The following is a 26,015-nucleotide window of genomic DNA, read 5'->3' as shown; positions in this document are numbered from 1 at the left end:
GTGGGATGTAAATCGTCCCACTGAGTCAGCGCAGAAAGGAGAAGCCTCCATGACTTAGTGGGTTGCTAACTTCAAAGCTGAATTTAGCGGTTGGAGTGTTGCTGCTGTTAATGTTGGGGAGCTTTTATCTGTGTCTGACAACTCACAGTGTTTGAGTACAGCGAGCACAGTGCTGTGTTTCAGAGAATCTGATGCTAAAACAGACGAGTGGCACATCAGCATCACTCCCACAAAAGGCAGCGCCTGGGTACAACCCCGAACAACCTTTTCTCCCTGTCTTCTGCAAGGAGGGAATCCCTGGAGCGGGGAACGAAGGGAGCCCAAGCTCATGTATGTTCTCTCCTTCATGCACAGGGATGCTGTTTTGGAGAAAGGCTGGACTCTCCACCCTTCTGCTGCACAGCAGCTTCAAGTTCTGGCTGAAGCCTTTTCCAATCTTAACCACCACGAAGTCACTGGATAAAGAGAAAGGCAGGCAGTTCTGCATTTACAATGACATTATTGCACAGATGTAAAATGTTACTCTGAATCACCAATACTCAGCTCACACTCATTTTGCTCCTGGAGCTTCTGCTCTACCTTAAAGGAAGCCCTGGGTTGTTTGGATACATGTCTGAGCAGTCAGGGGCTGCTGGAATAAGGAGCTGGTGTGAAACAGGACAAGCCTGCAAATCCTTATTCCAATGCTACTTGGGGAGAAGAGTCACCAAGGTCACAAGGATTTTTCTCCATGCAAGAACTGCAAGATCTGGTCTAAGCATCTGGTATGAGACAGCATTTTAAAATACTTATGTGGGCTGGCTGTTATATTTTTTGCAAAATCATGTCCCCGAATCAAGCAAAGATAAACAGGTCATAAGTATATTTAGGCTGGGAACCAGAAGTGCAGCTTCCAGTCAGAGGAACTACTGGTATTAAGATAAGGCACCAGAAATTGCTGTAGACATTTTTCCAGCCTAAGCAGGGTGGGAAAGGGGGGCCAAGAGACCTCACAGGGACCAGGATAATCTCTGGAAGTCTGGGAGGATGACACAGAAGTGGAATGTGCATGCAGAACTTACTGTCCCTTCTCTCCTGAACAAGCTGTAATTCTTGTCCCAAATTTCCTATCATAGTTTACCCCGTTTAAATTGTCTCCTGAAATCAGCACACCTGGGGGCACCAGCACTCTTTGGAGCTCAGCCTCGCACTCACCACATCCGTATAAAGAGCGGCCACTGAGTTTTTGGGAGTACACATTCTCCTAAGCTCACCTTTTCCCTCCTCTTGGGTCTGTGAGAAAACACCCGCAGGTGCCGTTCCCTGCTTGTGTTCCATGAGCAGGGAATGATGAAACCCTTCCTAACCACATTCACATGTTGGACCACTCCTGCTCCCTGCTGGCACATCCATCCCCGCTGCTCTCCTGCAGCATCCCAAACCCGTGAGACAGGTTTGGCTCAAGCTCTCAGTGCCTCCAGCTGTGCAGCCTTCGATGGTTTTAATCTGCCTCGGTGGGTTCCAGCTGGGGGTCCTGGTGCCTTCTGGCTGCTGCTGGAGCAGAGCAGCAGCATTTCCTGGATTGCCATGTGCTCGCCCTGGTGGGTGACACAACCCTCTGCTCTTGCTGCATGTTCACAGTTACGGCAAAATCAGCTGCTGCTCCTCAGGAGGCAAACATTGCCAGCAGCTCTGTGTGCCTTGGGGAGTGACTCAGGTTCTCCTGCATGACACAGAGCATTTAAAAGACACAGAGCTGACTGATTTAATCCTATTTCTCTGTACTCAGAAGGGCCCTGTGCTTGAGTCAGGAAAATGTTGTGTGCTGTTGACAGGAGGATTTGGGAATGAATGGATCAAACTCTCTTCCCTGAAGCACATGGTACTGCACTAAATGCTGTTATTAATAAATCAATAATTTTCATGGGAGAATCTTGGAAAATGTGCTTTCTGGAGAGGTCCCACGGGAGTTCAGCACATCCAGCAGCAAGTTTGGTATGAGCAGGGTGTGCAGTACAGCCTAGGGAACTCCTGAAGTGTTGGTGATGATATTGAAGGCAGACCAGGAAGCTGTGATACCCAAGGGATACAAGAGGAACTTGCATTTTGGCTCAAAAATTCCTACAGTAAACTTTGCTTGAGATAAAGGAGCAAAGGAGCTCCCCACATCTCTTCCTTCCAAGAACTGCTGCTGCTTGCTGGATTTGCTAAATCTATCCATAACTTCACAGCCTCCTTTCAAAAGTGTGAAGGCTTGTCCCTATGCTCTGTTCTGTACACCCAAGCTGTCCCTGTTCCCTCTGAGCTCCTGGCTGTGAGCTGCAGAGCTGCATGAGACTGACAGGGTCCTTTTTCTGCCTTTTTCACACATTCAGGGCACATCTGACCCTGGGAAGGACCTACACAAAATGCCCATCCCACTTAAATCCCCAAAACAGGATGGAAGCAAGACTTCAGTAATGCTTGGAATGAGTTTTTCTGTGGTGGACTGAGGAGTGAAGCTGTGTTTCCAAAGCCAGCACTATAAATGGGCACTGCTCACAGACCAGATCCCAGCTAAAAGCATTTCACTGCTGAGAAGGTGGTGCTCAGGCTCATGGAAAGGGCATGGATTAAATCACCTTTAAATTATCTATTGCCATGAAGGCAATGCCACAGCAGAAGGTTGCGAGAGGGGAGAATCTGATGTGCATATCTCTATTTCTGGAGCTTTTGGATCCTGCATTGCAGCCAGCTGAGTTCCCAGCACAGTTCCCTCTTGCTCTGAGCTTGTGGGACTTCCTACCTTTCCTGCCCTTACACATGCAACAGAGAAACCTTTGTGTGTGAGAGAATTTTTTTTTTCCCCCCCTGAGATGGAGATTTATACTCACAGATCAACCTGCACAAGTTTACTTCTCACAAAATTGTACAAATTAAGCCTAGAGAGAAACAGAAGATATTTTACTAGTGAGTTTGGTGGGAGGCTGATGCACAGGGAGGCCCGGAGGGTCTGAGAGGTGAGAGCAGTGCTGTGTGCTGTGAGGATGATTCAGCAAGTGCAGATCCTTAAGCATCAGGAAGCAAAGGAGTTGCAGTGGTCTGTTACCGGAATTGTTTGGTTTGACAGGCAATAAAGGAACCACTCACTGCTGTTTCTGATGGACTAAAAGTGAACAGAAATGGTGACATCCTCTCTCCCCCAGATTTCTGTGCAATTTCAAATCCAGCCTCTGACCTGGGTGAACCCAAGTTGGGCTCTGAACCCCTTCCTCTGGGCAACCACTGCACTGGCCCCCACATGCCCTACCTACATCATGGCACTGGTGACATCAGAGCTGTAATTTGTCTGAACAAAACAAGTGTGAGCTGCCAGCCTCCCAGAAGAGCTGATCTGCTCTTGGGACAGCTTCCCCTCTGCTCTATTGCTCTGTGGGATGTAACTCATGCACTCTAAGGGTAATTTCAGTGCATTTTTAAGATTATTGTGTAAAACCTCCTTCTCATACTGAACAGAAGTGTGGCAACAAAAGGGATTAACTCTGCAAAAACCAGAGACTGCTGGCTCTGGTACACAAATGCCATTTGGAGTCATTAAGTAAATTCCTGTGGAGTTATTAAAAGGCTGCTCTGCTGAACGCTGCCATATGTGTTCCTGCAAACACAGCACCTCAGGCAGGGCTGAACCTCCACATGGAAACCTCTGCGGAGCTCCAGGGCTGTTTGCAGGGCTCAGATTTCTTCCTTACAGCAGAATAATTCAAGTCTGAGGCTGCCTGCATATCACCAGATCAATACATGCACTTACCTGTCAAGAATGACTTGAACAAAAGACTGACAAGCATAATTTTGAGAGTTAATGGACCTCAGGAATTATCCATCTTTCTGTAGCATGGTGAGGAGGTAACAGCAAGCCAGGGGATAGTAGGAGCAGAGAAATTCCAGGGCTGGATCAAGTGCAGCACATAAAGTTTAATTTACTACAACAACTTGCTCACAGGAGCACTTCGCTCAGAGCTGACAAAACTATTTTTTGTTTTTTCAGATATGGGTTTGCCCTAACTATGAAATATGTGTCCCTGCCAGCCCCTCAAACACACCCAGCATGAGATACAGGTGAAAATATCTAATAGAAAAAAGACAACATAAAAGGTATTAAAAGCCCACTAATTAATTAAGGATTTTGTGGTGGCATCATGCAATGTGAGGGGGAAAAAATCTTTGTGGGAAGAAAAGGAACTGAGGACTTAATTATTTTTGGCAGGACTTTTTTACATTTTGCTTATCGAGGGACTGTCATAGGGGTGTGATTATTTCATAGTCCACAAAGGTTCCCTCCCTCCTTCATTTCTCCCGATCCCAAGCAACCTCCCTACAGTCTGAGAGGCCTCTTTATGGGACTGCATTCCAACTTCTCTTCTTTTTTTCCTTTTCCTTGCTGGGGTATTTTTAAAAGACAGATTTATCCATTCACCACTGTGGTCAGTGGGTTATTGCTCTCCCCTTCAAGCTGGTCTGAGAAGGGACAGACTTTGTGCTGTCTGCCCAGGACTGAGAGGGGAAGGCATCAGTGGTGGTCCTGATCCATTTCCCATGGCCATGATCCAATGAACGCTTCGAGCTGGGATAAATCAGCCCTGCAACCTTGGTGACCCCACCACTGCCCCGGGCAGCTTGTTCCATTGCTTCATAGCCCATTCACTGAACATTTTTTACCTAACATCCAATCCAAACCTCCCCTGGTGCAACTTGAGGCCGTTTTCCTCTTGTATTGTCACTTGTCAGCTGGGTGAGAGAAGAGACCAAGCCTCGCCTGGCTACGACCTCCTTCCAGGGAGTTGTGGAGAGGGAAGAGGTCCCCCCTGAGCCTCCTTTTCTCCAGGATGAGCTCCCCCAGTTCCCTCAGCAGATCCATCCTCCAGACCCTTCCTCATTATCCGAGGAGCTCTTCCAAACCGTGAAGACAGGAGGAAGATGACGGCTGTCCCAATACTTTTTCAGCCTGGGAAAGTTTCGCTCCCGTGAAATTCCGTGACAGCAGCGCCAGCCCCGCGGGACTCCCGCCGCTCCATCCCCGCTGCTGGAGCTGTCCCCGCTCCCCTTCCCGTGGCTCCACAGCCCTCACAGGCAGAGCTGCTGTGCCCTGGGGAGGCTGAACCGCATCCCCCGCGCTCGGGGAGCCGCCCCGGCCCTGCTGCCCAGCAGGCGGCACTGCCCGCCCGCCGCAGCGCCCGCACCGCTCCCGGTCCTGGAGCGTCCGCACCGCTCCCGGTCCTGGAGCGTCCGCACCGCTCTCGGTCCTGGAGCGTCCGCATCGCCCCTGCTCCCGCTCCCGCACCGCTCCCGGTCCTGGAGCGTCCGCATCGCCCCCACTCCCGCTCCCGGTCCTGGACAGTCCGCACCGCTCCCGGTCCTGGAGCGTCCGCACCGCCCCCGCTCCCGCTCCCGATCCTGGAGCGCCCGCACCGCTCCCGGTCCTGGACAGTCCGCACAGCTCCCGCTCCCGCTCCCGGTCCCGGTCCTGGAGCGCCCACACCGCTCCCGGTCCTGGACAGTCCGCAACGCCCCCGCTCCCGCTCCCGCACCGCTCCCGCACCGCTCCCGGTCCTGGAGCGCCCGCACCGCTCCCGGTCCTGGACAGTCCGCACCGCCCCCGCTCCCGCTCCCGCACCGCTCCCGCACCGCTCCCGGTCCTGGACAGTCCGCACCGCCCCCGCTCCCGCTCCCGCACTGCTCCTGGTCCCCGTCCCGCACCGCCCCAGATCCCGGTACTGCATCGCCCTCGCTCCTGGTCCAGGTCCCGGTCCTGCACCACCCCTGGTTCCGCTCCCGGTCCCGCATCGCCCGCACCGCCCTCGGTCCCAGTTCCGCACCGCTCCCGGTCTCTCCCTGCCCGCACCGCTCCCGCAGCTCTCCCGGTCCCGCACAGTCCGCACCGCCGACACCGCTCCCGGTGCCAGTCCCGCTCCCGCGGCGCTCCCGCCCGGCTGGGTGCATGCGAGGCTGCCCCGGGCAGTGCTGGACCCTCCCGCCCCTGCTCCCCCGCAGCCGGGGCTCTCTGAATGGGTTTTTAGGGTTGTGGAGATGGGAAGGTGCTACGAGCAAAGGGTGCTGCTCCTGACTGGCTGTGCTTTGCCTTCGTTCTTGTGAACAGACAAAAAAAAAAAAAAAAAAAAACACTTTAAATAGAAATAACTGCAGGTAAAGGAAATGGGAGTGCACCATAACAGGAGTTGGGTCTGGCACTTCTCCGCTGGTCTCTGTTTTGTCCCTGTTCTCTCCACCTGTGTGCCAGGAACAGCCCAGCCTGGCTCCCGGATCGATGTTGTGAGCAGGGATGCTCACTGCAGCTCTTCCCATCTCATCCCATCAGAAAAAGATTACTAAGAACAGTTTATCCACGTGAAAAATAGCTCCCAGCAATCCTGCCAAGGTCAGTGTGAACTGCTGAGCTGGTGCTCTGCTATGAGCTGCAGCTGGGTCTCACACACTGACCTTTTCCAGGACACAGTGGGGAGAGGGAGCACCCAAACCCTCCCTTCCCATGCTCTTCTCCCTGCCCTCTCCAGGGACACATCCCACCTGCCTGCCCATGTACTTGCTCCTCGCTTAAGTAGAAGAGAAAACCATGGACGTTCCCCAGGTCAGACAAGGCCCACGTGTGTGTGAAACCTGGGCAAGATTTAATTGAAACAGGTTTGTCCATGGGGCTCTGCAGTGTTTGGTTTGGTCACCACCCCTCAGCCAGCCACTGGGACATCCTTCATGAGGATCTGGTATCCTTTCTCCAAGCGTGAAATCCCAGGGAAGAGCATGGTTCTGATGCAGGGTGAGGGCTCCAAAGAGACATCTCCTCTTCCCAGCTCCAGTCTGAGGGTCTGCTCTGGCACAGGGCTGGGATCACTGACTGTGGGACTCCACCAGCAGTGACCTGGCTGCTCCAGGTGTCACCTGCATGGCTCGTCCTTGCCCAGCCTCTCCTGTGGCACTGATTGAGGACATTCAGGTGCTCTGCTCATTAATGAGTCCTTATGAATTCCCCACTGCCTTGCCCAGCATGACAGGAGGATTCACTCTTCCAGCGTGGGTGGGATTCTGAGGTCTCTGAGCTCTGTCCTTTGGACTGCAGTTGCTCCATCCTGCCCTGCTGTTAACTGTCCTTGGAGGGATCACTGTGGGAAGCAGAGCAATCCTCCAGCTCCTTTGTGATCCCCACTGGGCATTGCTCCACCTTGATTTTCTTTTTTCCTCTCATTGACTTCTTAGATCCTGTAAACAGCCAGATGACAGCAGGAGTTAACAACAGAGAAATAGTCTTACACTTCTGGAGTCAGCATGGCCTTACCCCAAAACAGGGACAGCTCAGGAGGAAGCAAAGCTCAGCACAGGAAAGATGAAGAGCAACCCCTCACATGTGAGATGTGTGGGTATCCAGGGGAGGCTGTTGTGATCCTTACACAAAACAACATGTGTAGCAGAAGCAGGCAGAGAACTGACCTGATGCAGACGTGTCCCTGACAGGGTACCCAGACCAGCAAGATGCATTCCATGGATTTCTCCCCGTTCCAGTGTGGTTCATGGCCCACAGCACATGGTGAGAAAGGTGCTATGCCCCTCCATCACCCCATTCCTGCCACAGCTGCACCCACCCCTCACCTGGGACATCCCCATCCAGTCCTGGAGGGTTGTATGTGCTTACCCTGGGCTACACAGCACAGCTTCCTCCCCATTGCTCCAAGTGGCTGATTTTATACAGCAAATCCTCTTGTCACCTGGCTGTGGTGGCATCTCCTGAGTGAGCAGGGCTCTCTGAAGGCCAGGCTGTTAAACAAGCTGCCCTCAAGCTTAAGCAGCAGCCCTCTCTACATTTATGGTTGGGCCAACACTTTGCTGTTTTTACCAGCAGTCCAGAGTGGGTGAGCAGCAGGGTTTTTCTGACAGAGCATTTTTTAAGGCCTGACAGACAAACTGTCTTATCCTTGCCCTTATCAGGAGCAGTTTTCTGCTTATTCACCTGCAGGAAACATGGGTACAACACATTCCTCTGTCAGCAGGGAAACCTCCACAGCCACACTGGAAGATCAACAGAACGGGCAGAAACCTTTTTCTGAATGTCAATTACTCACCCCTGGGAATTTGGCCTTCCCCAGTCACCACCTCCCTGACCAGATAAGCAAATATGAGGGACTAAGCTCTGTTAGCTTAGGTGCTTGGGGTGCTCTCCTGCCCAGGCTGTCCTGGCTAACCATTAGCTGGGGCTCCTCTGGCTGGAGATATGAGTGTTGCCAAAACGTGGCTCAGAGGAGCGTGGAGGAGAACCCTCCTCCCCTCTGTCCTTGGGCATTTCTCACAGGAGTCCCTCTGGAAGCAGCAGAAGTTGTAGCTTTGAGCTGATGTCCCAAAGAACTTCTCCTCCCTACCTTTTATCCAGGGGTCCTGTCCTCTTTTTCTCTTCCTCTGCTGCACATGAACTTTGTCTTTGGTGCAAAAGTATTTCCCGTCAGCCTCAGCTTCTTGTAGGATCTCATCTTCATACTTCTCCTACACCAACGAGAAGAACAGTCAGTCTACAAACCACCCTGGCTTTCCCAGGGAGCTGGTGGCTTTGCCAGGGACCTTTGTGACCATTGCTACAGAGTGATGACAAATGCTAGTGTTCATAAACTCTCTTGACTGGCTGGAGAGAGTGGCACATCAGCAGCAAGTTGTACAACAGGGTGGGAATGAGGTTTGGCACCTGGTGCAGGAAGAGCCATCACCTTCTGGAGGGAGCTTGGGCTGGGACAGCCTGTCTGATGCCTCTGGGACCCGGCAGCCTAAGCTGATGGCTGAGGAGAACAAACAAACTAACCTCACTGTCCGTTGTGTCTGGCTCATCGGATTCTTGCTTCCCAGACTCGGCATCATTGTCATCTAAAGAAACACAAAAAGAAGGGTTTTTGGCTGGTGGGATGCTTGACAAGCTCATGAGCAGATGCAGAGCCACTGGCCCAGGCTCACAGAGCCACTGAGGCAGAAAGCAGCTTCAGCAATAAACTGTGTTGTGAAGCAGAGGCACTGCAAGCTACATGGCCTGGAATGAATGTTTAGGAGTGATCCAACAAGACTCTATTAGGAAAACAGCTCCCAGGAAAGCTGTATCCACAGGACTTTGCTACACCAAGGTCACAAAAGCTGTCCCAACATCTGTGGCTACATACAGGTGGGAAACTGGGGGGTATTTAAGCCTCAGACTGCACCTTCCTGTTTGAGCCCCAGGTGGGGAGAAGCGTGTTGTGGTGAAGAGGCCAAAAGGGACAATCCCACGTTTGCTGCTGGTTCAGTCAGCAGCTCTTGGCAGGGAATGCGTGCTGAGGAGCAGAGGAAGGAAAGGCAGGGGAGATACTTCCCTTCCCAGCAGAAGCATTTCACTGTACACAGACCCTGGGGCTACACAGCCTCAGACATGTACCTGCACACACCCGACCTCTGCACACACTGCATCTCCAGGGCTTGGGGGCCAAGCCTTGCTGGTGGTGGCATCACCCTGTCTGCACACACAGCTGGCCATGGTGGGCACAAAGGGCTGGGCACAGGGCTGTGCCCTCTTCTGAGGGGCAGGGGCACCCCCAAAGCTCAATACTTGTTGCTCATGACACGCAGCTCTCACCAGGATGGAGCTCAGCAGGGCAGCCCCCTCTTGCTGCCCCTGCAGAGGTGGGAGAGCAGGTGATGCTGCTTCCAGGTACTCCTGGATTCCCTGTAGCCTGATCCCATCCTCACCTTATCCTTCTGCAGGTCAAGGTTCACTAGAAAGTGCAGAAGTATTTGTGTATTGTTTCCCGAGCTTTGTGTCAACCTTAAGGTGAGAACTGAAGAAAGTCCTGTATTCCCACACCCAGAATGTAATCAGCTGAAATTCTTCTGCCATGATGACATGATGATATCTCCTTAGCATGTAAATCACAGAGGACTCTTTTTTTTTTTTTTTTCCACCGTGAAAAATCCTGCTCGGGAGAGTGTTCCCAAACCACTCCGACACGCCCAGACCAACTAATCCAGGCGAGCTCAACTTTCTGGCCAAGCCAGTAAGGCTGGTACTGAGCAGCTCCCAGCAGACGTGCTTCCCACTCTGATCCCCATGGCTGCTGCCTCCCACCTGCCTGGACAAACCTGGCACCTGTGTCTCCTGGGGGTCAGGCAGGGAGAAAGCCTTGGAAGGGCTCTTGTGGGGGATGGAGCAAGGAAAGGAAGGAAACCATCCTGATCTATGTGCTGCAGGTTCCATCATCCCTGGCTCTGTGCTCAACCCTATGTGCTATGCCATCACAGGACACACTTTGGAGCAAGGGGACAGACAGGGATGGTTTTCCAGTTCTAGTCCTGCAAACCTCTTGCATTTTCCCCATCTCTGCTGGGACATTTGGAGCCGCTTCTTCCCTGAGAGGAGTGGGAAACACTGGAGCAGCAACATTGTCCTGCTGCTGCTCATTGTGGAGCGGGTTTTGCCAAGAGGTCAGAGCTACGCTGCCTCCTCAGCTCCTGGAGAATTCCATGCCCCCACTGTGGAGTGCAGGGTGCTCTGCTGAGCGTGCAAGGGCACCTCACAAGTGGTTCCTGTCTGTGCTGGACAGGGACACTGGGCTTTTCTCCAGAAGAAGCAGGATTACTTTCTCCCCATTTATACTGAGCCTGAATTTTGGACATATCTAGGGTAGAAAACGGAGCTCTCAAGGACAGAAATATGAAACCTGAAGTTCCCCCAAAGGCCCAGAAGAGTTGGGAGGCAGGAACACTTGGCCCCTGGAAAGTGGGTTTGCAGGTGTGTGCAGAGCTCAGCAGAGAACTCAGGGCTGGGAAACGCCTTCACCAAAAGGCACCTTTCACTCTTGCCTTCTCAAATGTCACATTTGCCGGGGGCTTCTTACCTGCTTCTCCCTTCTGTGCACTGACATCCCGTCTCAGCCCAGCCTCAGGAAGGGCCTCTGGGTCGCTCGGTGTGGAGTTGTTTGTCAGATATGCCCGTGAAAGAGGGAGCTGTGGGACACAGGGAGCACACAAACGCTGCTGTCACCAGGCAGGAGAGGATTGTCCCCAGCCCTTACTTGATGACAGTGACACCCACAGGGACAGGCATCACAGAGAGGGTCCTGTGCACTGTGGTGTGTTTGCAGAGAGCCCAGCACCTCCTGCAGCAGCCTGTGGGAGGGGGCACAGGCACTGCCTGCCCTTGGGCCTGGATGGAAACCCTGTGGACACTGGAGGGGAGGTGGGGAGTGAGAGCCAGGACTGAGCAACCACGGCTCTGCCATGTGCAGATTGGCTTCACACACATCAAAGCCTCCCTCCCACGGGATATTAGTGCTGGTCACAGTGGTCCCAGCAGCGCTGGGCACCTTGGGGTGGGGAAGGGGCTGCAGTCGATGCCAGCAAGAGCTGTACTTACCACAGCTGCATCCTCCTCCTCCTCCTCCTCCTCCTCCTCCTTGGCAGCACCAGGCAGTGGCCGGGTGGCACTGGGCCAGTGGAAGGGGCAGCGCGGGTCGTCCCGCTGTGCCCTGTGTCCGCCGCCGGGGCCGCGGGCTGCGGGCACAGCCGGGCTGTCGCCGGGGCTCCCCCGCGGGCTGCCGCAGCCGCGCAGCTCCCGGCGGCCGTGCCAGTCTGTCTCCCTGCCCCGGCCGGAGTCGGACAGGTCCAGCGGCGCGTCCGCATCATCGTCCCTCGCCTCCTTCACCTTCGCTCGGAGCTCGGGGCGGTCCCGGCCCAGCCAGAGCTCCTTCTCTTCCTTCCCATCCGCCGCATCCTCCAGGAACAGCCTCTCCTCCTTGCACCCTGCCGCGACGCCCAGCCACGGGGACAGGGGCCGCTCCCCGGGCGGGGGCTTTGTGTCGCCGTCTGCCCGCTGGCCCGGCTGGCGCTGCTGCAGGAGGAGATGCTGCAGCCGCTCCCGGTGCTTGAGGAGGTGCAGCTTCTCCTCCAGGTGCTGGTCCCTCACGTACACCATGGTGGCAGGAAGCTTCAGCAAGGCTGCGTGGTCTTCCCAGGTGTCCCGGGAGCGCGTCCTGCCGTCGGCAGCTTTGGTGCGGAGCAAGTGGCTGGGGAAGCTGCCGCCGTCCCGCTCGGCCGGGGCGCAGGGGCTCGCCAGCCCCAGCTGGTGCAGGGAAAGGTGCTTGTGCAGGAGGCACAGCTGCTCTCTCCGGGCACTCAGTTTTAGGTTTTCGTAGGATGGAGCAACCTTGGGGGACTCCAGTTTGCTTGCTGTTAAATAACTAAAAAAAGCGCGGAAAAAAAAGTTACATTAGAGATCATGTCAGGAAAAAACAAAAATCCACACATTAGCATCAGAGCTTTCCCTTGGTTTCCTAGTTGTGCAGGGATGTGTGTGGTCTCTCCTGCTTTTTCCATGCCCTGTTGCAGCTCTTGGTCAAGTACATCATGTTTGTCTTTGGGTTCTGTGCTGGGGAGGAGGGTCCTGGTGGCCAGGGGCATCAGGAAGTCAGCAGTAGGAAGCCATTCCCATCCCAGCATCCAGCAGCAATCCCCTGTCCCTAAGCCACGGCAGCTCAAGGCAGGGGGTTGAGTGAGTGTAAGGGTGCAGTGACCTCTCACATCAGCACTGGTGCTGAGAAATCACTTTTTGAATAATGTCTTACAGCCAGCACCATCCTTACTACCCCCCTGGGCTTTCTTAGTGCCTGAAGACCCCCAGGACAGAGGAACAGCCCACCCTCCCCTAATCTCACTCAATGGGAAACTTTTACAGCTGTCCTAGGAAGGTTGGTACAGTGCAGGAACCTGCCCTGCAAACCCAGTCCCTGCTGCCGCTGGTTTTTTGGCAGCTTCCATGAGTGCAAGCCGTTCCCAGGAATGCTCTGCAGAGCTACTCACTCCGGGAAACTCTCTGTCTACAGGTGAACTCCCTGGCCCTGCTCAGCCCTCTGTGCTCCTGAAATCAGTGGGGAGGATAAGCCTGGGAAGTGCTGAGCCCTGCAGGAAAGCCCATTAGAATAGATAAGGAGGAGCAGGAATTGCTGCCTGCCTGGGACAGTCCTTCTGCCTGGATGTGGGGACACCTGGTTCACTTTGTGGGTCTGTCTGAGGAGCTGGAATAACGAGAGCCTGATCTGGTTGGGCTGGATTCCAGTCATTTTTTACTGGTGTAAACTGGGATATCCCCCCCTTCCCAAGGCTGGGGGAGAAGTTTGGAGAGGGAGGTGGACAGGCACAGTGAATACTGGCCATCCATCCATGGAGGCACAGCTGCAATGGGCCGTGGAGCAGGCCCACACCACGACTCCCAGGTACTCACGCCTCGAGGCTGGGGCTGTGCTCGCGCTCCGGAGGCAGAGCAGCCTTCCTCGCTGGTGGAGACACTGCTGCCCCCGAAGGACTCTTTTCCAGGAGGCAGGGTCTGGAGCCAGGTCTCACCAGGGCAATGGTTCCGTGCAGCTGGTTGGAAATCCTCTGGGATGCCTGTGGCAGAGGACAGAAAGTCCAGGTGAGCCATTCTGCAGTGTGCCCCGGGCTCTGGGGAGCCTGGCTGAACTGGGACACATCTCCTCACCAGTGACAACAAGACAGACAGTTCCTGAGTGTACTGCTTGATATGATTCTGGTCAACAGCTCTATCAAAATTTTTATTCATTTTTCCAGGAAAATTTCCCTTCATGTACTCTCCATTTTCTGGCTGTACTGATTTGTAGCACAGGAAGTTTTGCATCTCCTCTTAAGTCACGATTCTGTGGCTTAACCCTGCAAATTCCTTGTCCCATAGTCAGGCCTTTTTCCTCATGCAAGACTTTATTCATGCAAGCTCCTGGCACACACTGGTTTGGTGGGTGTATTTCTGGTGGAGTACCTGGGCCAGGACATCGTTGTCTCCATCAGCTGTCATGAAAGGCTCACCACATGCTCTGACTTGACTTTCCCCTGCCCACCTGGAGATGTCACCAACCCCTCCTGCGATCCCTATTAATTATCCCCACAGCCTGCCTGCAGCCTTACCAAAACCCCTTTTCACCTGCTCTTTCAAGTTTTTTGTGGAGGTCGAGTAAGCCGAACCTGTGCCAAAACAGAAGAATCTGTGTGGGTGTGTATGTGGGCTTGAGTTCCCATGACCAGGAACAGGTCCAGGTCCTGGAGTCTCATCTCCCAGTGCCCAGTGTCACCATATCACTCAGCAGCCTGAGTGACACCCTCTCTGTGTTTGTCCTTGCAACCACTGAATGCCAGTCCCTGTGAAAATGCCAGGCTTTGGAAATGACAAACTACCCAAGTCTGGCTAATTGTTCCACCCCCCAGGCGCCTCCTACTCTTTCCCTATCCCAATCTGCTTGTTGTGATCCAGTTCAGATGACCACAGCAGTGGGGAGAAGGACTGAGGACATCAGGCTACCTCTGACAACTCACTATTTCTGCAAGGCTGACTTCTTGGAGGAGAGTGCCTGGAGAAGTCCTGCTGCTTGGAGAGCTTCTCTGGAGCTTCTCTGGGGGCTTTTCTGCAAAAAAAAGACAGAACCAGCTGCTGTGATGATCCCCCAGAGCTGCTGTAGCCCTGCCCTGCAGTGGGCTGGAGCCATGCAGCCTCCTGGGATACCACTGGCTGCTACCAACCATCTCTCAGTGAAGATTTTGAGTCAAAATTACCTTCTGGCTCAAGCCAGCACCTGACTGAACGTGCCTTTCGTTGCATGTGTGGGTGGCAGGAAGGGAATGCCATGGTCTCTGCATGAATTGTCTTTCAGTGAGGGCACCAAGCACTCTTTTGCTCTGATGCAGAGCAGGGTGTTTCTCCCTTGACCTGCATTTCCCCCCCATCACCTTTTCTGCTATCCAATGTCCATCTGAGCTGCCAACAGCTTGGTTATTGCTCTCCAGACCCTTTCCCAGAGCAGTTTTGCACCATGGCTCAGTCAGTTTTCACATCCCCAGATCCCTCGAGGGTGGCAGGAGCCAGCAACACCCACCTTCACTGAGCTCGAGGTCTGGCACGTCCTGCTGGGCTTCTCCTTCCCTGTGCTCTGCCTTCTCTGTGCTGACATTCCTGCTCACTGGGGACAGTAAAGTCAAAGGGGAGCTTGGTGTGGAGCAGCTTTCTCTGGAGGAGACTCCTGGGGTCTTTGTCCTGTCCCTGTTGGAAGGAAAGGGACATGAATGAATGAGAAGGGGCAGGAGAAGGAAGGTTTTGGAGCCGCTGTACTGAGAGCTCTGAGCCTGATATACAAATATACATATTTATGTACGTGTGGATGTGGACATTCCGGATCCTCAGGCTCACCTCCTTCCACTGCAGCTTATCAGCAGCCCAGCTGCAGTCTGGAGCATGGACAGAGCCAGCATGACAGCCTGAGGTGTGATTGCCCCACTTGGTTGTGGGTAACATCGCAGGAAGCCACGACGTTGGGTAAGCCAGGACCCAGCTGTGGCTATTGCAAAAGCTCTGTGGGAACATGTCCCTGGCTGGGCTTCCAGCCTGATGGAGGGGTGGATTCAGCACAGGGATGTGGTGTCTGCCCCCTGTCACCAAATCAAGACAGAGAGGTCGATGCTCTTGGTGCCACAAGGGAGTGCCTGAGCCTTGGAGACACGCACAGCGCCCTGGATGGACTCTGAAGCTGAGATGTGGATGTTTGGCTGGAAATCCTCCTATCCAGCATCTCAGGGGAGAGCAGAGCAGAGCAGAATCACTCAGTGCTCAGCAAGCCCAGCCCAGCCTACAGCTCTGGAGCTGCTCAGCTCTTGGGAAGCACTGGGGAGTAAAAGCCAGAGTTTCTCTTTAAGCGGATGGTGCTCCTGTGCTCCAAAGAAAACACATTTCTAAACTAATCCCTCAGTGCTAATTCCTCTGGACTTCAAACCCTTGAGGAATGAGCTGATTTGTATATATTGGCCAGCCTGGCAGGTTACTTGGCTTCCAGCACAGTGCTCTGCTGGGCTGTGAACCTGTTGGGCAGATCACTCCTCCCTCTTTAACCCCATCACAGTCCCTTGTGTGTCACTCTCCTCCCCCCAAAACCACCTGCTTCCTGCAGACCCTCTCTGGCTGCTGCAGGAGGGGAGCTGGTGGCATGGAAATTCCGTGGAATTCCAGGCTGAGGTCCATGCAAGCTGCCTAGGGCTTTGCTTCCAGGGGGTTAAGTATCTTTGTTCCCCAAAAATTAATCATTGGATGCTGTGAACAGGAAGCAAAGGTCAACAAGGATTTTGAGACTATTAGGGATTTTTCCATGTCTTACATACACAGGAACCCAGGGGAACTAGATGCTAAAATACCCCTGAGGATGCCACGGTCTGGACCTTGCCCTGCCCAGCTCTGGGGATGCCCTGGTTGTTGCCAATGCCCCTTGTAAAGAATGAAACCAGAAAAAAAGCTTACTCCAGGCTCCGGAGCCTCTTCAGTTCTTCCTTGAGAGTTTTATTCTCCTCCCTCAGGCGATTGGTCTCGTTTGCTGCAGGGACAGAGGCGGTGCTGTGAGTTCAGGTGCTGCAGGGATGCTACTCACAGCTTGCTGGGGTGCCTGGGGGAGGAGGAGGGAACGGCACCGACTTTTGGAGGGATGCCGAATTCCCTTCCTTCTTTGTAAACGTGCTGGGGCTAAGGGATAAAAGGGAGCAACTTTCTGACTCAGGTTTCATCAGGACCCTGCAGGTCACCCAGACCAGGGGAAGAGCACGACCCAGACCCAGACAAGGCAGTGCTGGGTTGGGCACAGTGAACATCCTGCCCCTGAACACCAGGGCAGGCTGGTGAGTGGGTGCTGTGTTAGGGGGAGGGCTGGGGGTCTCGGGGGGATCAGACAGAGGCCAGAGGGAGGTGTGAGCACCCAGCACTGGGTCCTGCAGTGAGGAGGCCATGGATGGGCTCCCAGGCATGGTGCCTTGCCTTGCTCCTGCTCGAAAGCAGCACTCAGGGAACAGTGGCACAGCAGGGGAGATAAAACAAGGGCTCTTGGCACCTTTCCATCCCTCCTAAATGCCTTATCTCCTTTACCCCCATGACCCTCCCTGGGCTGGTCAGATCCCTGGGGAAAAACACCCTGAGCCTCAGCAGTGCTGGGAGCTGTGCCAAAGGCTCAGGAGAAGATCCATCACACGTGTTGCTTGATTTCATTTACCCGTGCTGAGCTGCTGCTGTGACTTTCTTGTCTTTGCCAGAGTGTTGCTTCTGCCGTGCCAACTGCATCCTTTTCCCAGGCAGCTGACACAGCCTGGAATCTCTCATTTTTCTGGAGGTGTGGGGGGCTGCGACCCCCAGCTCCGATGATTTGTGTGAAGGGTTATGTCTCCTTGGGGGGACGTGAGCTGCCATCCACAGTCCCTCCCTTCTTCCCATCCCCAAACCCTTCCCAGATTCCTGCTCACATGCAAATATCTGGGAGAGGGATTAACTGAGCAAAGACTCAGCATGCCAAAGCCAAGCTCATAGTGGGTGTCAGTACGTACAGAGGATGAAGATGTGCTGCAGGCTCTGGAAATGAGAGGTCTCATACTCATTCTGCTTCTTTTTGGCCAGCTCCTGAGTGACCATGCATCTGTCACAAAGACCAGCTCGCAGTCTGGAGGAAGGAAACCCCACAGCTTGTTACCACACAGTTTCCATGGGAGAAATAAGCTCCTGCTCTCCCCACGGGGAAGCGTGAACACCCAGACCACCACTGAGAATCACCCCCACAGCCCAGCACTGGCCTTTGCACCCTTCCAGACCCAGCCCCACCACCACCAGCCTAGGAAAGCTCCTATGCATGTGGCCAGACTCCTCCAGCTCTCTCAGCAGCTGAGTATAGGAAAAATAGAGATTCATGTGTTACATCCCAGTCCTGGGAAGAAAGCAAATCCCAAACTGTCCCCTAAAACAAATCCTACCTGTTTTCTAACACCTTTACATTTTCTTTAAGGACCTTCTGTTGTTCCCTTAATTGGTGATTTTTAGCAAACAGCTCTTCAATTCTCTGAGCATCTCTAGTTGAAGAAACAGAACAAAGAAAGGAGGGTTATTGGATTTCTTCCCAAAACACGTGCCTTCATCCACAGTGCTCTTTTTCTTGTGTGGCAGGAGGGGAAAGAAATGTGTTGGAGCCTGGATGCTGCCCTTGGAGTTAGCAGTTTAATTCCTCCCACTTATTGTTTTCCAAGGGAGAAAGCACTGGATGCCACAAGCATCACCTGCCAGTGGGAAGACAAACTGGAGTTGAGCTGGGATCACCCCAAACCCTGCCTGGAGCCAAAAAGCTTGAATTTGGCAGTGCCAGAAAGGCAAATGGTGCTCTCTAATCCAGCAGTGTTGGAGAATAACTCAGGAAGTTGAAATTGCAGTGGTGTAACTATCCCTCTGCCCCAGCATCTCTCACCGGCACTTCTCGGTCGTCAGCTCCGTCACCTTGCTGTGCAGCCCTGGAATGAAGAACAGACACAGAGAGCTGGGTGTTTATTTCCAATTCCCCAGCACTCAGAAGCAAACGGCGCTGATGGGATTTCAGGAAGGTGCGTGGCTTTGCAGAAATCTCATCCATTCACAAGCCTTATCTCCGATAAGGAATAACACATTGCATGTGTCAAACACAATCACAGTGTAATGGAACTGGGAAAGTTGTACAAAGTGTGAGCTCGTTTTATATCCCCACTATTTAATGAGTCTGCATCTCCTTTGCAGACCCAAAAAGTCTGGGTTAGTTTTGTTTCTACTTATTTCTCACTACAGCCCTCATTTCCCAGGTGGGCAGTATTTTATAGCTTCAATGGTTGGAAAGCATCTTGGAGAATATTTACAGCTGAACGGCTTTCCTTGATGGATCTGCAGACATTGTATCCTGTCAAATCTATTTTATGCAAAATAGATGTAAACATGTGGTTTAAATTGCTCAACAGTTTCCTCTAACTCTCACATGGCTTGAAATTACGCAAGAGAAGAATGAATTCATAAGCCAGAATCATCCAAAAGTGCTGAAGTTTTGTTCATAATATTGATACTGGGAATTATTCTAATAGGAAAACAATTGGACTTGGCACTTGGTTGCTTAACCTAATGGGTTTTATTTTAATAATGTATGGCCTGAGAAATAATTTATTCCCTAGAGGAATAAGCTATCCAACCTGACTCAAACGTTTTCTTTAACAGAGCTTCATCTCCTGCTGCTTCTGTCTTATAGATTATTGCATCTTTCCGCTTTGCCTTTGATCCCTCAGTATCCAAATATACTCCAGTCCTCACTGCTTGGAGCAGATGCCCAGCAGGTGTGTGTGTCACCCCTGCAAACCTCCCAGCTCACCAGACCACAACAGCAGGGGCAGGAAAGGAGCCAAATCCCCCGTGGTTAATGCTGGGAGCAAGTGGGATTCCTGCAGGGACCGAGCACCTCCATGGCTTCCTTTCCAACAGCATGGAGTGCAGGAATGTCCTTTCTCTTCTGCTTCTCCTCATCACTCAAAAAGTTACTTTTTTCTCAGTATGCCAACGAGAGGTACAAATATGCCATCAGAGGGTGTTCTCCCCTGAGGGACAGGCTGTGACCCCATGTCCCAAGCCATCCCTGTGGGTGCTGCTTGCTCAGCACTAATCCCCAAATCTCCCTAATCCACACCTGCTCCTCCTCCTCCCTTCAGGTTATTTGACACCAAACGGATCAAGGTGGTATTACAAAGAAATGGATCTTGGCCAGGTGTTGATAAGAAAATCTTGTCTCCCTACCTTGGACCTCTTTCTCATGGATTTCCTTGAGTTTGTTCAGGAACTCTGCAAAACTCTCTGTGGTCATGTTCAGGGCTGAGCCACGCACCAGGCTGTGTCCTGTGCGAGGATGTCCTTTTGCTTCAAATTATTCAGGTTTCAGCCTAAAATAGAAAGAAAAAGTCCAACAAAAGAGATGTGTCTGGTGCATGTGGTGTTCTGGAAAGGACAAAGCCCAGAGCTAGGAAGAGAAATCATTTGCTAAACCATGGGATGCATTTTTGTCCACCCTGCCTCAGCACTGAGCACAGCACAGAGCATGTCTTAGATACCAGGAGAAGCCCAGCTGGAAAATCAGGCTTTTCCTCAACTTGTTGAGCTGTTTAAATTGCATTTCTCTGGGATGAGGTAGGGCAGGGCATCTTCTTGAGCATAAAGAAGGGACTGCAGAACTCGTGTTGGGACCACACGGGGTCTGATGACGGGGAAATTCACAGCAGATTTGGTGCTTGAGCCTGATGGACTCATCTCCTGCTGGGATGTTCCCTTGCATCCCTCCTCCTTCTGGCACCAAGAACAGCTTTTACAGAGGCAACGCACAGCACTGGGCCACCTCACTGTCATCACCCAGGCTTCTTGCATGGCCTTGCTGGCTGTAGCCTCTTTGAACCCTTGGGAGACACCCAACAGAGCTTTTTCACCCAATTTTACAGAGAAACCAGGAGAGGTGGTGTCCAGAGCCAAGAGTTGCAGGAAGCTGTCATGGGCACATCTATGGGGTCCTGTGGAACCACCAAAACCACACTGGGACAGAGGAACTTCCACATGAAGGTGTTTAGCATCTCCTTATGGGAACTTCTCTCCTCAAAATCATTCTGGGTTACTGAGCTATGGTGAGTAATCCTGATCCCAACAGAGCACCTGGACACAGCCTTCAACCACGAAAAGATGCCCAGGGAACAAACCTCCCCTCTGCAGCTGGAAAGTGAAGAGTGGGCTGGGGCCTGGCCCCTGTGGCCTCACGGGGAAGGTTTGTGTTGGGTTCCAGCGCTCTCCCAGCCCAGCTCCCGCCCGTGCCTTTATCTGCATGCAGAGCAGGGGTGTGCCAGATCGCCTGCATATGCAAGATGTGGGCACGCAGAGCTGGAAGGAGAAAGTTTCCCCTAAAGCATCTGATTTTCAAAAGAAATGAGGCACGCGCCAGCAAGCACGAGCAGCGAGCTCGGCACGCTCGGGTCGGCGGAGCAGCTGCCTGAACACGAAGCATCCCCGAGCCACTCTTTTGGCTTTTGAGCAAATCTGATGCAAACAGAGTAGAGATCTTATTCTCTGAGGAAACAACTAAAAATTTCATTTCTCCTGCTTCCCTGGGCATAACCCACCCAGGGCTGGGTGATGTAACCCAGCAATCAAAAGCTCGGTGTGGTTTGTCCAGCTCGGGATCTGTGAAATGGGACTGGGAGCTGATCTCAGCCCCAAGAGCCGCAGCTGAAAAACCAGCCAGGGGGAATAACGTGCAGCTCTACTGCAAAACAGAAAAAAACCCTCCTGATGTTAAAGGATGCACTTCCCAGGATCACTGAGTCCTAAATTAAGCTCTGCCCTGGGTAAAGCAAATTCGCAGGGCTGAAGGGAGCTTGTGAGATCAAGCACTGCCACCACGGGACGGGCACCCCAAGTGCCAGCTGGGAAGGCTCTGAAGCACCCAGGCTCTAATTCCCATTGCACTCTCCAGTGCTGTAATCTGGGAAGGGATTGCAACTGGGAGCAGAGGAGCTGGTGGCTGAATGTGCTCCTACTGCTCTTGCTGCTGCTGGATCAGGTCCTGCCCACCCTGTACTAGAGGGTTCAGCCCTTTCCCCAAGGCTGGTGTCTCTGCAGGCTGAGCCCAGCATTTGGAAACACAGGGATTCAGCTCAGCCATCCCGAGAAGGTGACACCCTGGCTGGGACTGGTGCCAGCCCGCTGCTCAGGGAGGTAGGGCTGGGCTGGAGGTGTGGGGGCAGCCCAGGTGCTCGGTGCTGGATCTGGATCCCTGCAGCTGTGACTCAGTGCTGCGGGCAGAGCCCAGCAAATCAGGATTTGGGGCTGGGCTGTGGGCAGCAGCTTCGCCTTCCATGCACAGCTGAGGCTGTGGTGCCACCAGGGTTGGGGTTTACTCCTGATTTTCTTTTCCTCACAGCCCTCAGGTAAGTGGGGACCTGTGACCTGCTGCAGATCCAATCAGCAGGGAGAAGCTGCCAGTTTTGGTGCTTTTTGGGATGCCAGAATCCATCTCTGCCTCCAGGTGGAACAGCCACTCTGTGGCAAACCTGGCGAGGACCTCGGCCCTCCTCTGTGCACACACATGGTAACAGAGATCCTTCATGAGCATGGCTCCTCATGTGTCTTTTCCCAGGATTCAGCCTTTTGCTGCAGCAGAACAGCCCCACTGACAGCCCAGGCTCCCTGAGGAGCTCAGCTTTGCTCCCTCTCACTGCTGTGGATGGTGAAGGCATGAAGCCACAGCTCCCTGCTCCTCTGCCCTGCTCTGGAGGATTTATTGAGGGAGATTTACTGCTGAAGCCCAGACCACAGAGTGCCTCAGTGTGGAGCTGGCTCCCCGAGACAGGGATTTCATTTAGAGCCCCGAGCTCTTTGCAGAGCTGTCACTGTGATATAGAGCCTGTGGTGCCGGATGCAGCCCCGTGGCGGGGCTGGAGCAGCCCTTTGGCATCCCAGCAGGGCTGGGAGTATTTCAAAGTGACAGGTGCCCTCTGCAAACAGAGCCCCAGTGTCAGGGATCAAAGGCAAACTCCTCATCCAACCCTAAATCTGGAGGGTTTGGGAAGCCCAGGACCTGGGGTGAGCTGCTGTTAACTGCTGTGGCTTTGCTCACCTGCTCTCTGCGTCCCTCGATGCTCAGCTCAGGGTGGGACAAGGGCTCCAGTTCGGGGCACAGGGTCCCTGGGATGTCTGCTCTCATGCACGGGGCTGGAGCAGCCCCCAGCATCTCCTGGGTACCAATGGCATCGCTCCTTGGGCAGGATGCTCCTGTTGTGGCTGGGGAAAGGAAAAGCAGCAGGGAGGTTATTTTCTGTCCCATCTCAGGGGGCTGGGGAAGGGATGGACTTGGACAGTTGGCTCTGACAGCACAGCCAACCCCCATTCCTTGGTCCTCAGGGAGTTCCTTCTCAATGCCATCCCCAGCACTGCCTGTCACACTCACAGTGAGCACATCCCCACCCTGAGCCCTGTCTCCTTTCAGGAGGATAAAGCAGCTCATTAGCTAAATGAGCTTAAGTCATTGAAAAAAAAAAAAAAAGGCAGAAAAGAAAAAGGCAGGACAGTGACATTCTGATACTGTGGGATCAGTGAAGCTTAATGGATTTACCAGCAGGTATTTCTCCAGCAGCAGTGCTGGAGCTGCTCAACTCCAGGCTGGGTATGTCACACACCTTTCTCTGGGCGATTGCCGGGCAGAGCTGCTTTGACCAGCCAAACTTTCTTTCCTTGGCTACCCCGCTATGTTCCTGGTCTAATTTTAGAATTATAAACCAAGTTTGTACTCAGAAAAACTTCCTGATCAGTCATGGAAAATCTGCAGTCCAGGAGTATTTCACAGGCCATTGTGGAGCTAAAGCTCTTTGCTGATGTACTTTGCTTGGCAGTTTGAAGAGGGGTTTTTTGGTACGTTGAGGGATTCTTTTTTTTTTTTTTTTCCCTGGGTATTGATTTATTTGTATGACTTAACATGGCACAGACTGCCCTAAAATGGAGCCCAGTGCCTGCTCTCCACCGTGCTGGGTTTGCTGTGGGTGCTGCATGTGAGCTGCCAGGTTGCAAAATTACCTCCCAACAAGTGAGACAGGAGGAGCAGCCTTGGGTCTTGCCTCTCCAGGGGGGAGGATTTGCTGCCTTCCTCTACCTCGCACAACCTGAAAATCCTCCCCAGAGCAGAGCAGCTGCTCCGTGCTGCTCCACCAGCCCAGGGGCCGGTTTGCAGCAAGCCCCAGGGCTGCCTCTGCTGGCTGCTGCATGGGGGTCCCACTGGGGTGATGTGGAGCTGCAGCACGGCTGTGACCTGTCCCAATGGCCCTTTGGGTTTGTGGGGACTGGTGCTGGTCACAGCCCCCTGAACCAGTTCAACAGGATCAGCAGCACCAGGGAGATGCTGCCCCTGCTCATGTGTGCACAGACGTGTCCCACTGCAGGGAGAGCTGAGCTGGAGCAAACCCTCCAAGATGCAGCTCCAGCCTCAAGTCCCAACCTGCACACTGATTTACTTCTACCCCAGAAAGTCTCTGTTGCCATAATACAGCACAGTCCTGGTGATCACAAACTCAGTAGCTCAATTTCTCCCCACCCTGGCCCTGTGGAGGCAGTCTCTGCTTTTCCAGTTGCTGTGGCAATCACCAATCCTCCAATTTGAGTTTTCTTCCATTACCTCATTTTCTGCTAAGAGCCCTTATTCTCCTCAAGAGTACTTGTTATTCCTTGCAATAGGGACGTCCCTCCTCTCAGCAGAGTCTTGGCTGCCTTGGGCTTGCAGGATCACTAAAACCAGAGCTGTTGGTCCTCTGCAATATCTGAACATACCCAGGAATCTGACTGGCTTTTACATAGCAGGGTGAGCAGTCTGGGGGTCTCTCCCTGTACTGGCCCCATCTGGGAGGGAGACTTTGTCCTCCCACTCCTCAGCTCCTGCTGCTTTGCTGAGGTTTAACAGTAAATATTTGTTCTGCTCCCCACTTGAGGACAAATGACATTTGGAGCCACCAGCCATGCCACGATGCTCCCCAGAGTGTGGTGGGCTTTGGGCAGATCTGTGGGCAGGCTTGTCTGTCCACAGGAGGATTCAGAAATGATTAAAAGTATTCACTTATCTGCCTGTTCATCTTGGGGTAACCACAGGTTCTATAAACATTACTCAATTTACACCTCAAAATGCTCTGGGAAGTGGTTAATGAGGCATTATCGCGTATTTTGGGTGATTTAATTGAGAAGTGGTGAGGCTCAGGAGTAGCTCAAGGCCCTGTTGGGATTGGAGGCACGTGGTCACTGCCCATCCAAAACACTTCCACTGCCACCCCCAGCTCCAGAGCCCCTGGCTGGGCAAAGTGGCAGGAAAATACCCAGGGAATCTCTGATACATGGTGGATACCACCCCACCCTCTGCTTGTGATCCTGTTACGCTGCTCATGGTGCCTGGAGAGCATCGTGGTCCCACTGTGTTCTCCTCCATGGCAGGAGACCTGCCCAGCAGCATGGCTCAGAGCCCACACTGCTCCTGACATGAGAATTCCTCATTCCTGGTCCTGCATGGGAAAGCAGGTCTTGTGTGGGAGAATCGGCACGAAGATTCCTCTCAACCACACTTGCACAAACCAGCACCTCTGCTCCTGCTGTGTGAGGGGTGCATGGGCATCCTGATCCAAGATAATGGCTGTGCAAATGGAAAAAACAGATCTCTCTCCCCTGGGTATGGAGATCTCCCTGGATATCCCCAGATGATGAAGTCTTGGGGAAGATCAGGTGTTTTTTTCTTCAGCAGCATTTGAAAAAGGAGAAATGTGCTAGGAAGACCTTGCTCTGCAAAACCCTCCTGGGTGATTAGTCCTGCTGCAGTACTAAGGATGAGTCTTAGCAACCCAGCCCCATGTTGTGCTGTCCAGCAGCTGGGACAGACACAGCTGGGCATTTTTATAGACTGAGGCATCTCTGCATGTCCCAAATGGCTGGTGACACACTGGTGTTGGGGACACATGGCTACCTAGGCTAGGTTTTGAATCAATGCATCAGTGTCCTGCATCCTCCAGGGAAGGATCTGCGGTCATCTCTTCTGAAAGCCCTCTCAGGACATTGCCCATGGTGGCACTGTCCCAGCAGAAGGGACAAGGAGCAGGCAGTGGGGACAGCTCCACCGACAGCAGCAAACCCCCGTGCAGGGAGGCAGTGTGTGTGGGCACGGTCCCTCCCCTGCAGCAATCCCTCCATCACTTCCTTCCTCCTGGATTTGAAAGAGGGAAGGAGGATGCCAGCCCTCGGTAGCACTGCACCTCCTGCCTGGGGCTGCTGGAAGCCCAGCGAGCTTCAGCCTCTCTGAATATTTGTGCTGCCTGAAGGAACATATCTGGACAACCCAGGAGGGCACAGTCAGGATGTCCCACAAGGGACACAACGGGGACAGATGGCCACCTTGCCCAGCTAGCAGGGGTCATGACAACCCAGCTCCAAGCTGCCACTGAGGGAAAAAGCAAATTTGTTCTCAGCTTTGGCAGCAGAGATGGGTTCAAGGTGTGAAATGGGGTGGGAAGGGAGACCCACCACTCCATTTAAAGTGTTTACTGCCCAGCATGTGTGTGGCTTGGTGCAGGTCAGGACTGCCAGAGATGCTGCCTGGAAGGTGGATCAGGTGTGGAAGGGGGTGACACCC

The 26,015-nt window shown here is 53.3% G+C and overlaps 2 protein-coding genes across 4 annotated transcripts in view; both read right to left on the bottom strand.

The window, feature by feature from the left end:
• Positions 1-26,015, bottom strand: part of RPS21 (ribosomal protein S21) — a 131,245-nt gene that overhangs the window by 27,834 nt on the left and 77,396 nt on the right. The window contains exon 1 of one of the 3 annotated variants that reach the window (XM_068207949.1): positions 20,129-20,133. The exons of the other annotated variants lie outside the window; for them this stretch is intronic. The gene's annotated coding sequence lies outside the window, so the exon portion shown is untranslated. Of the gene's footprint in view, positions 1-20,128; positions 20,134-26,015 lie in introns of those variants that run through there. 3 annotated transcript variants of the gene reach the window in all.
• RBBP8NL (RBBP8 N-terminal like) lies at positions 6,646-19,960 on the bottom strand. Its single transcript, XM_068207943.1, has 13 exons — positions 19,622-19,960; positions 18,285-18,327; positions 17,800-17,895; positions 17,380-17,492; positions 16,313-16,385; positions 14,904-15,067; positions 14,347-14,435; positions 13,247-13,410; positions 11,384-12,206; positions 10,866-10,974; positions 8,810-8,871; positions 8,379-8,499; positions 6,646-7,227 (listed from the first exon to the last, which is right to left on the bottom strand). The coding sequence occupies exons 1-13, from the start codon at positions 19,686-19,688 to the stop codon at positions 7,109-7,111; spliced, it is 2,043 nt and encodes a 680-aa protein (XP_068064044.1). The 5' UTR covers positions 19,689-19,960; the 3' UTR covers positions 6,646-7,108.

The sequence above is a fragment of the Anomalospiza imberbis genome, chromosome 17, assembly GCF_031753505.1.
Source record: "Anomalospiza imberbis isolate Cuckoo-Finch-1a 21T00152 chromosome 17, ASM3175350v1, whole genome shotgun sequence".
Lineage (NCBI taxonomy): Eukaryota > Metazoa > Chordata > Aves > Passeriformes > Viduidae > Anomalospiza > Anomalospiza imberbis.
This window is presented reverse-complemented; position numbering and strand designations above follow the sequence as displayed.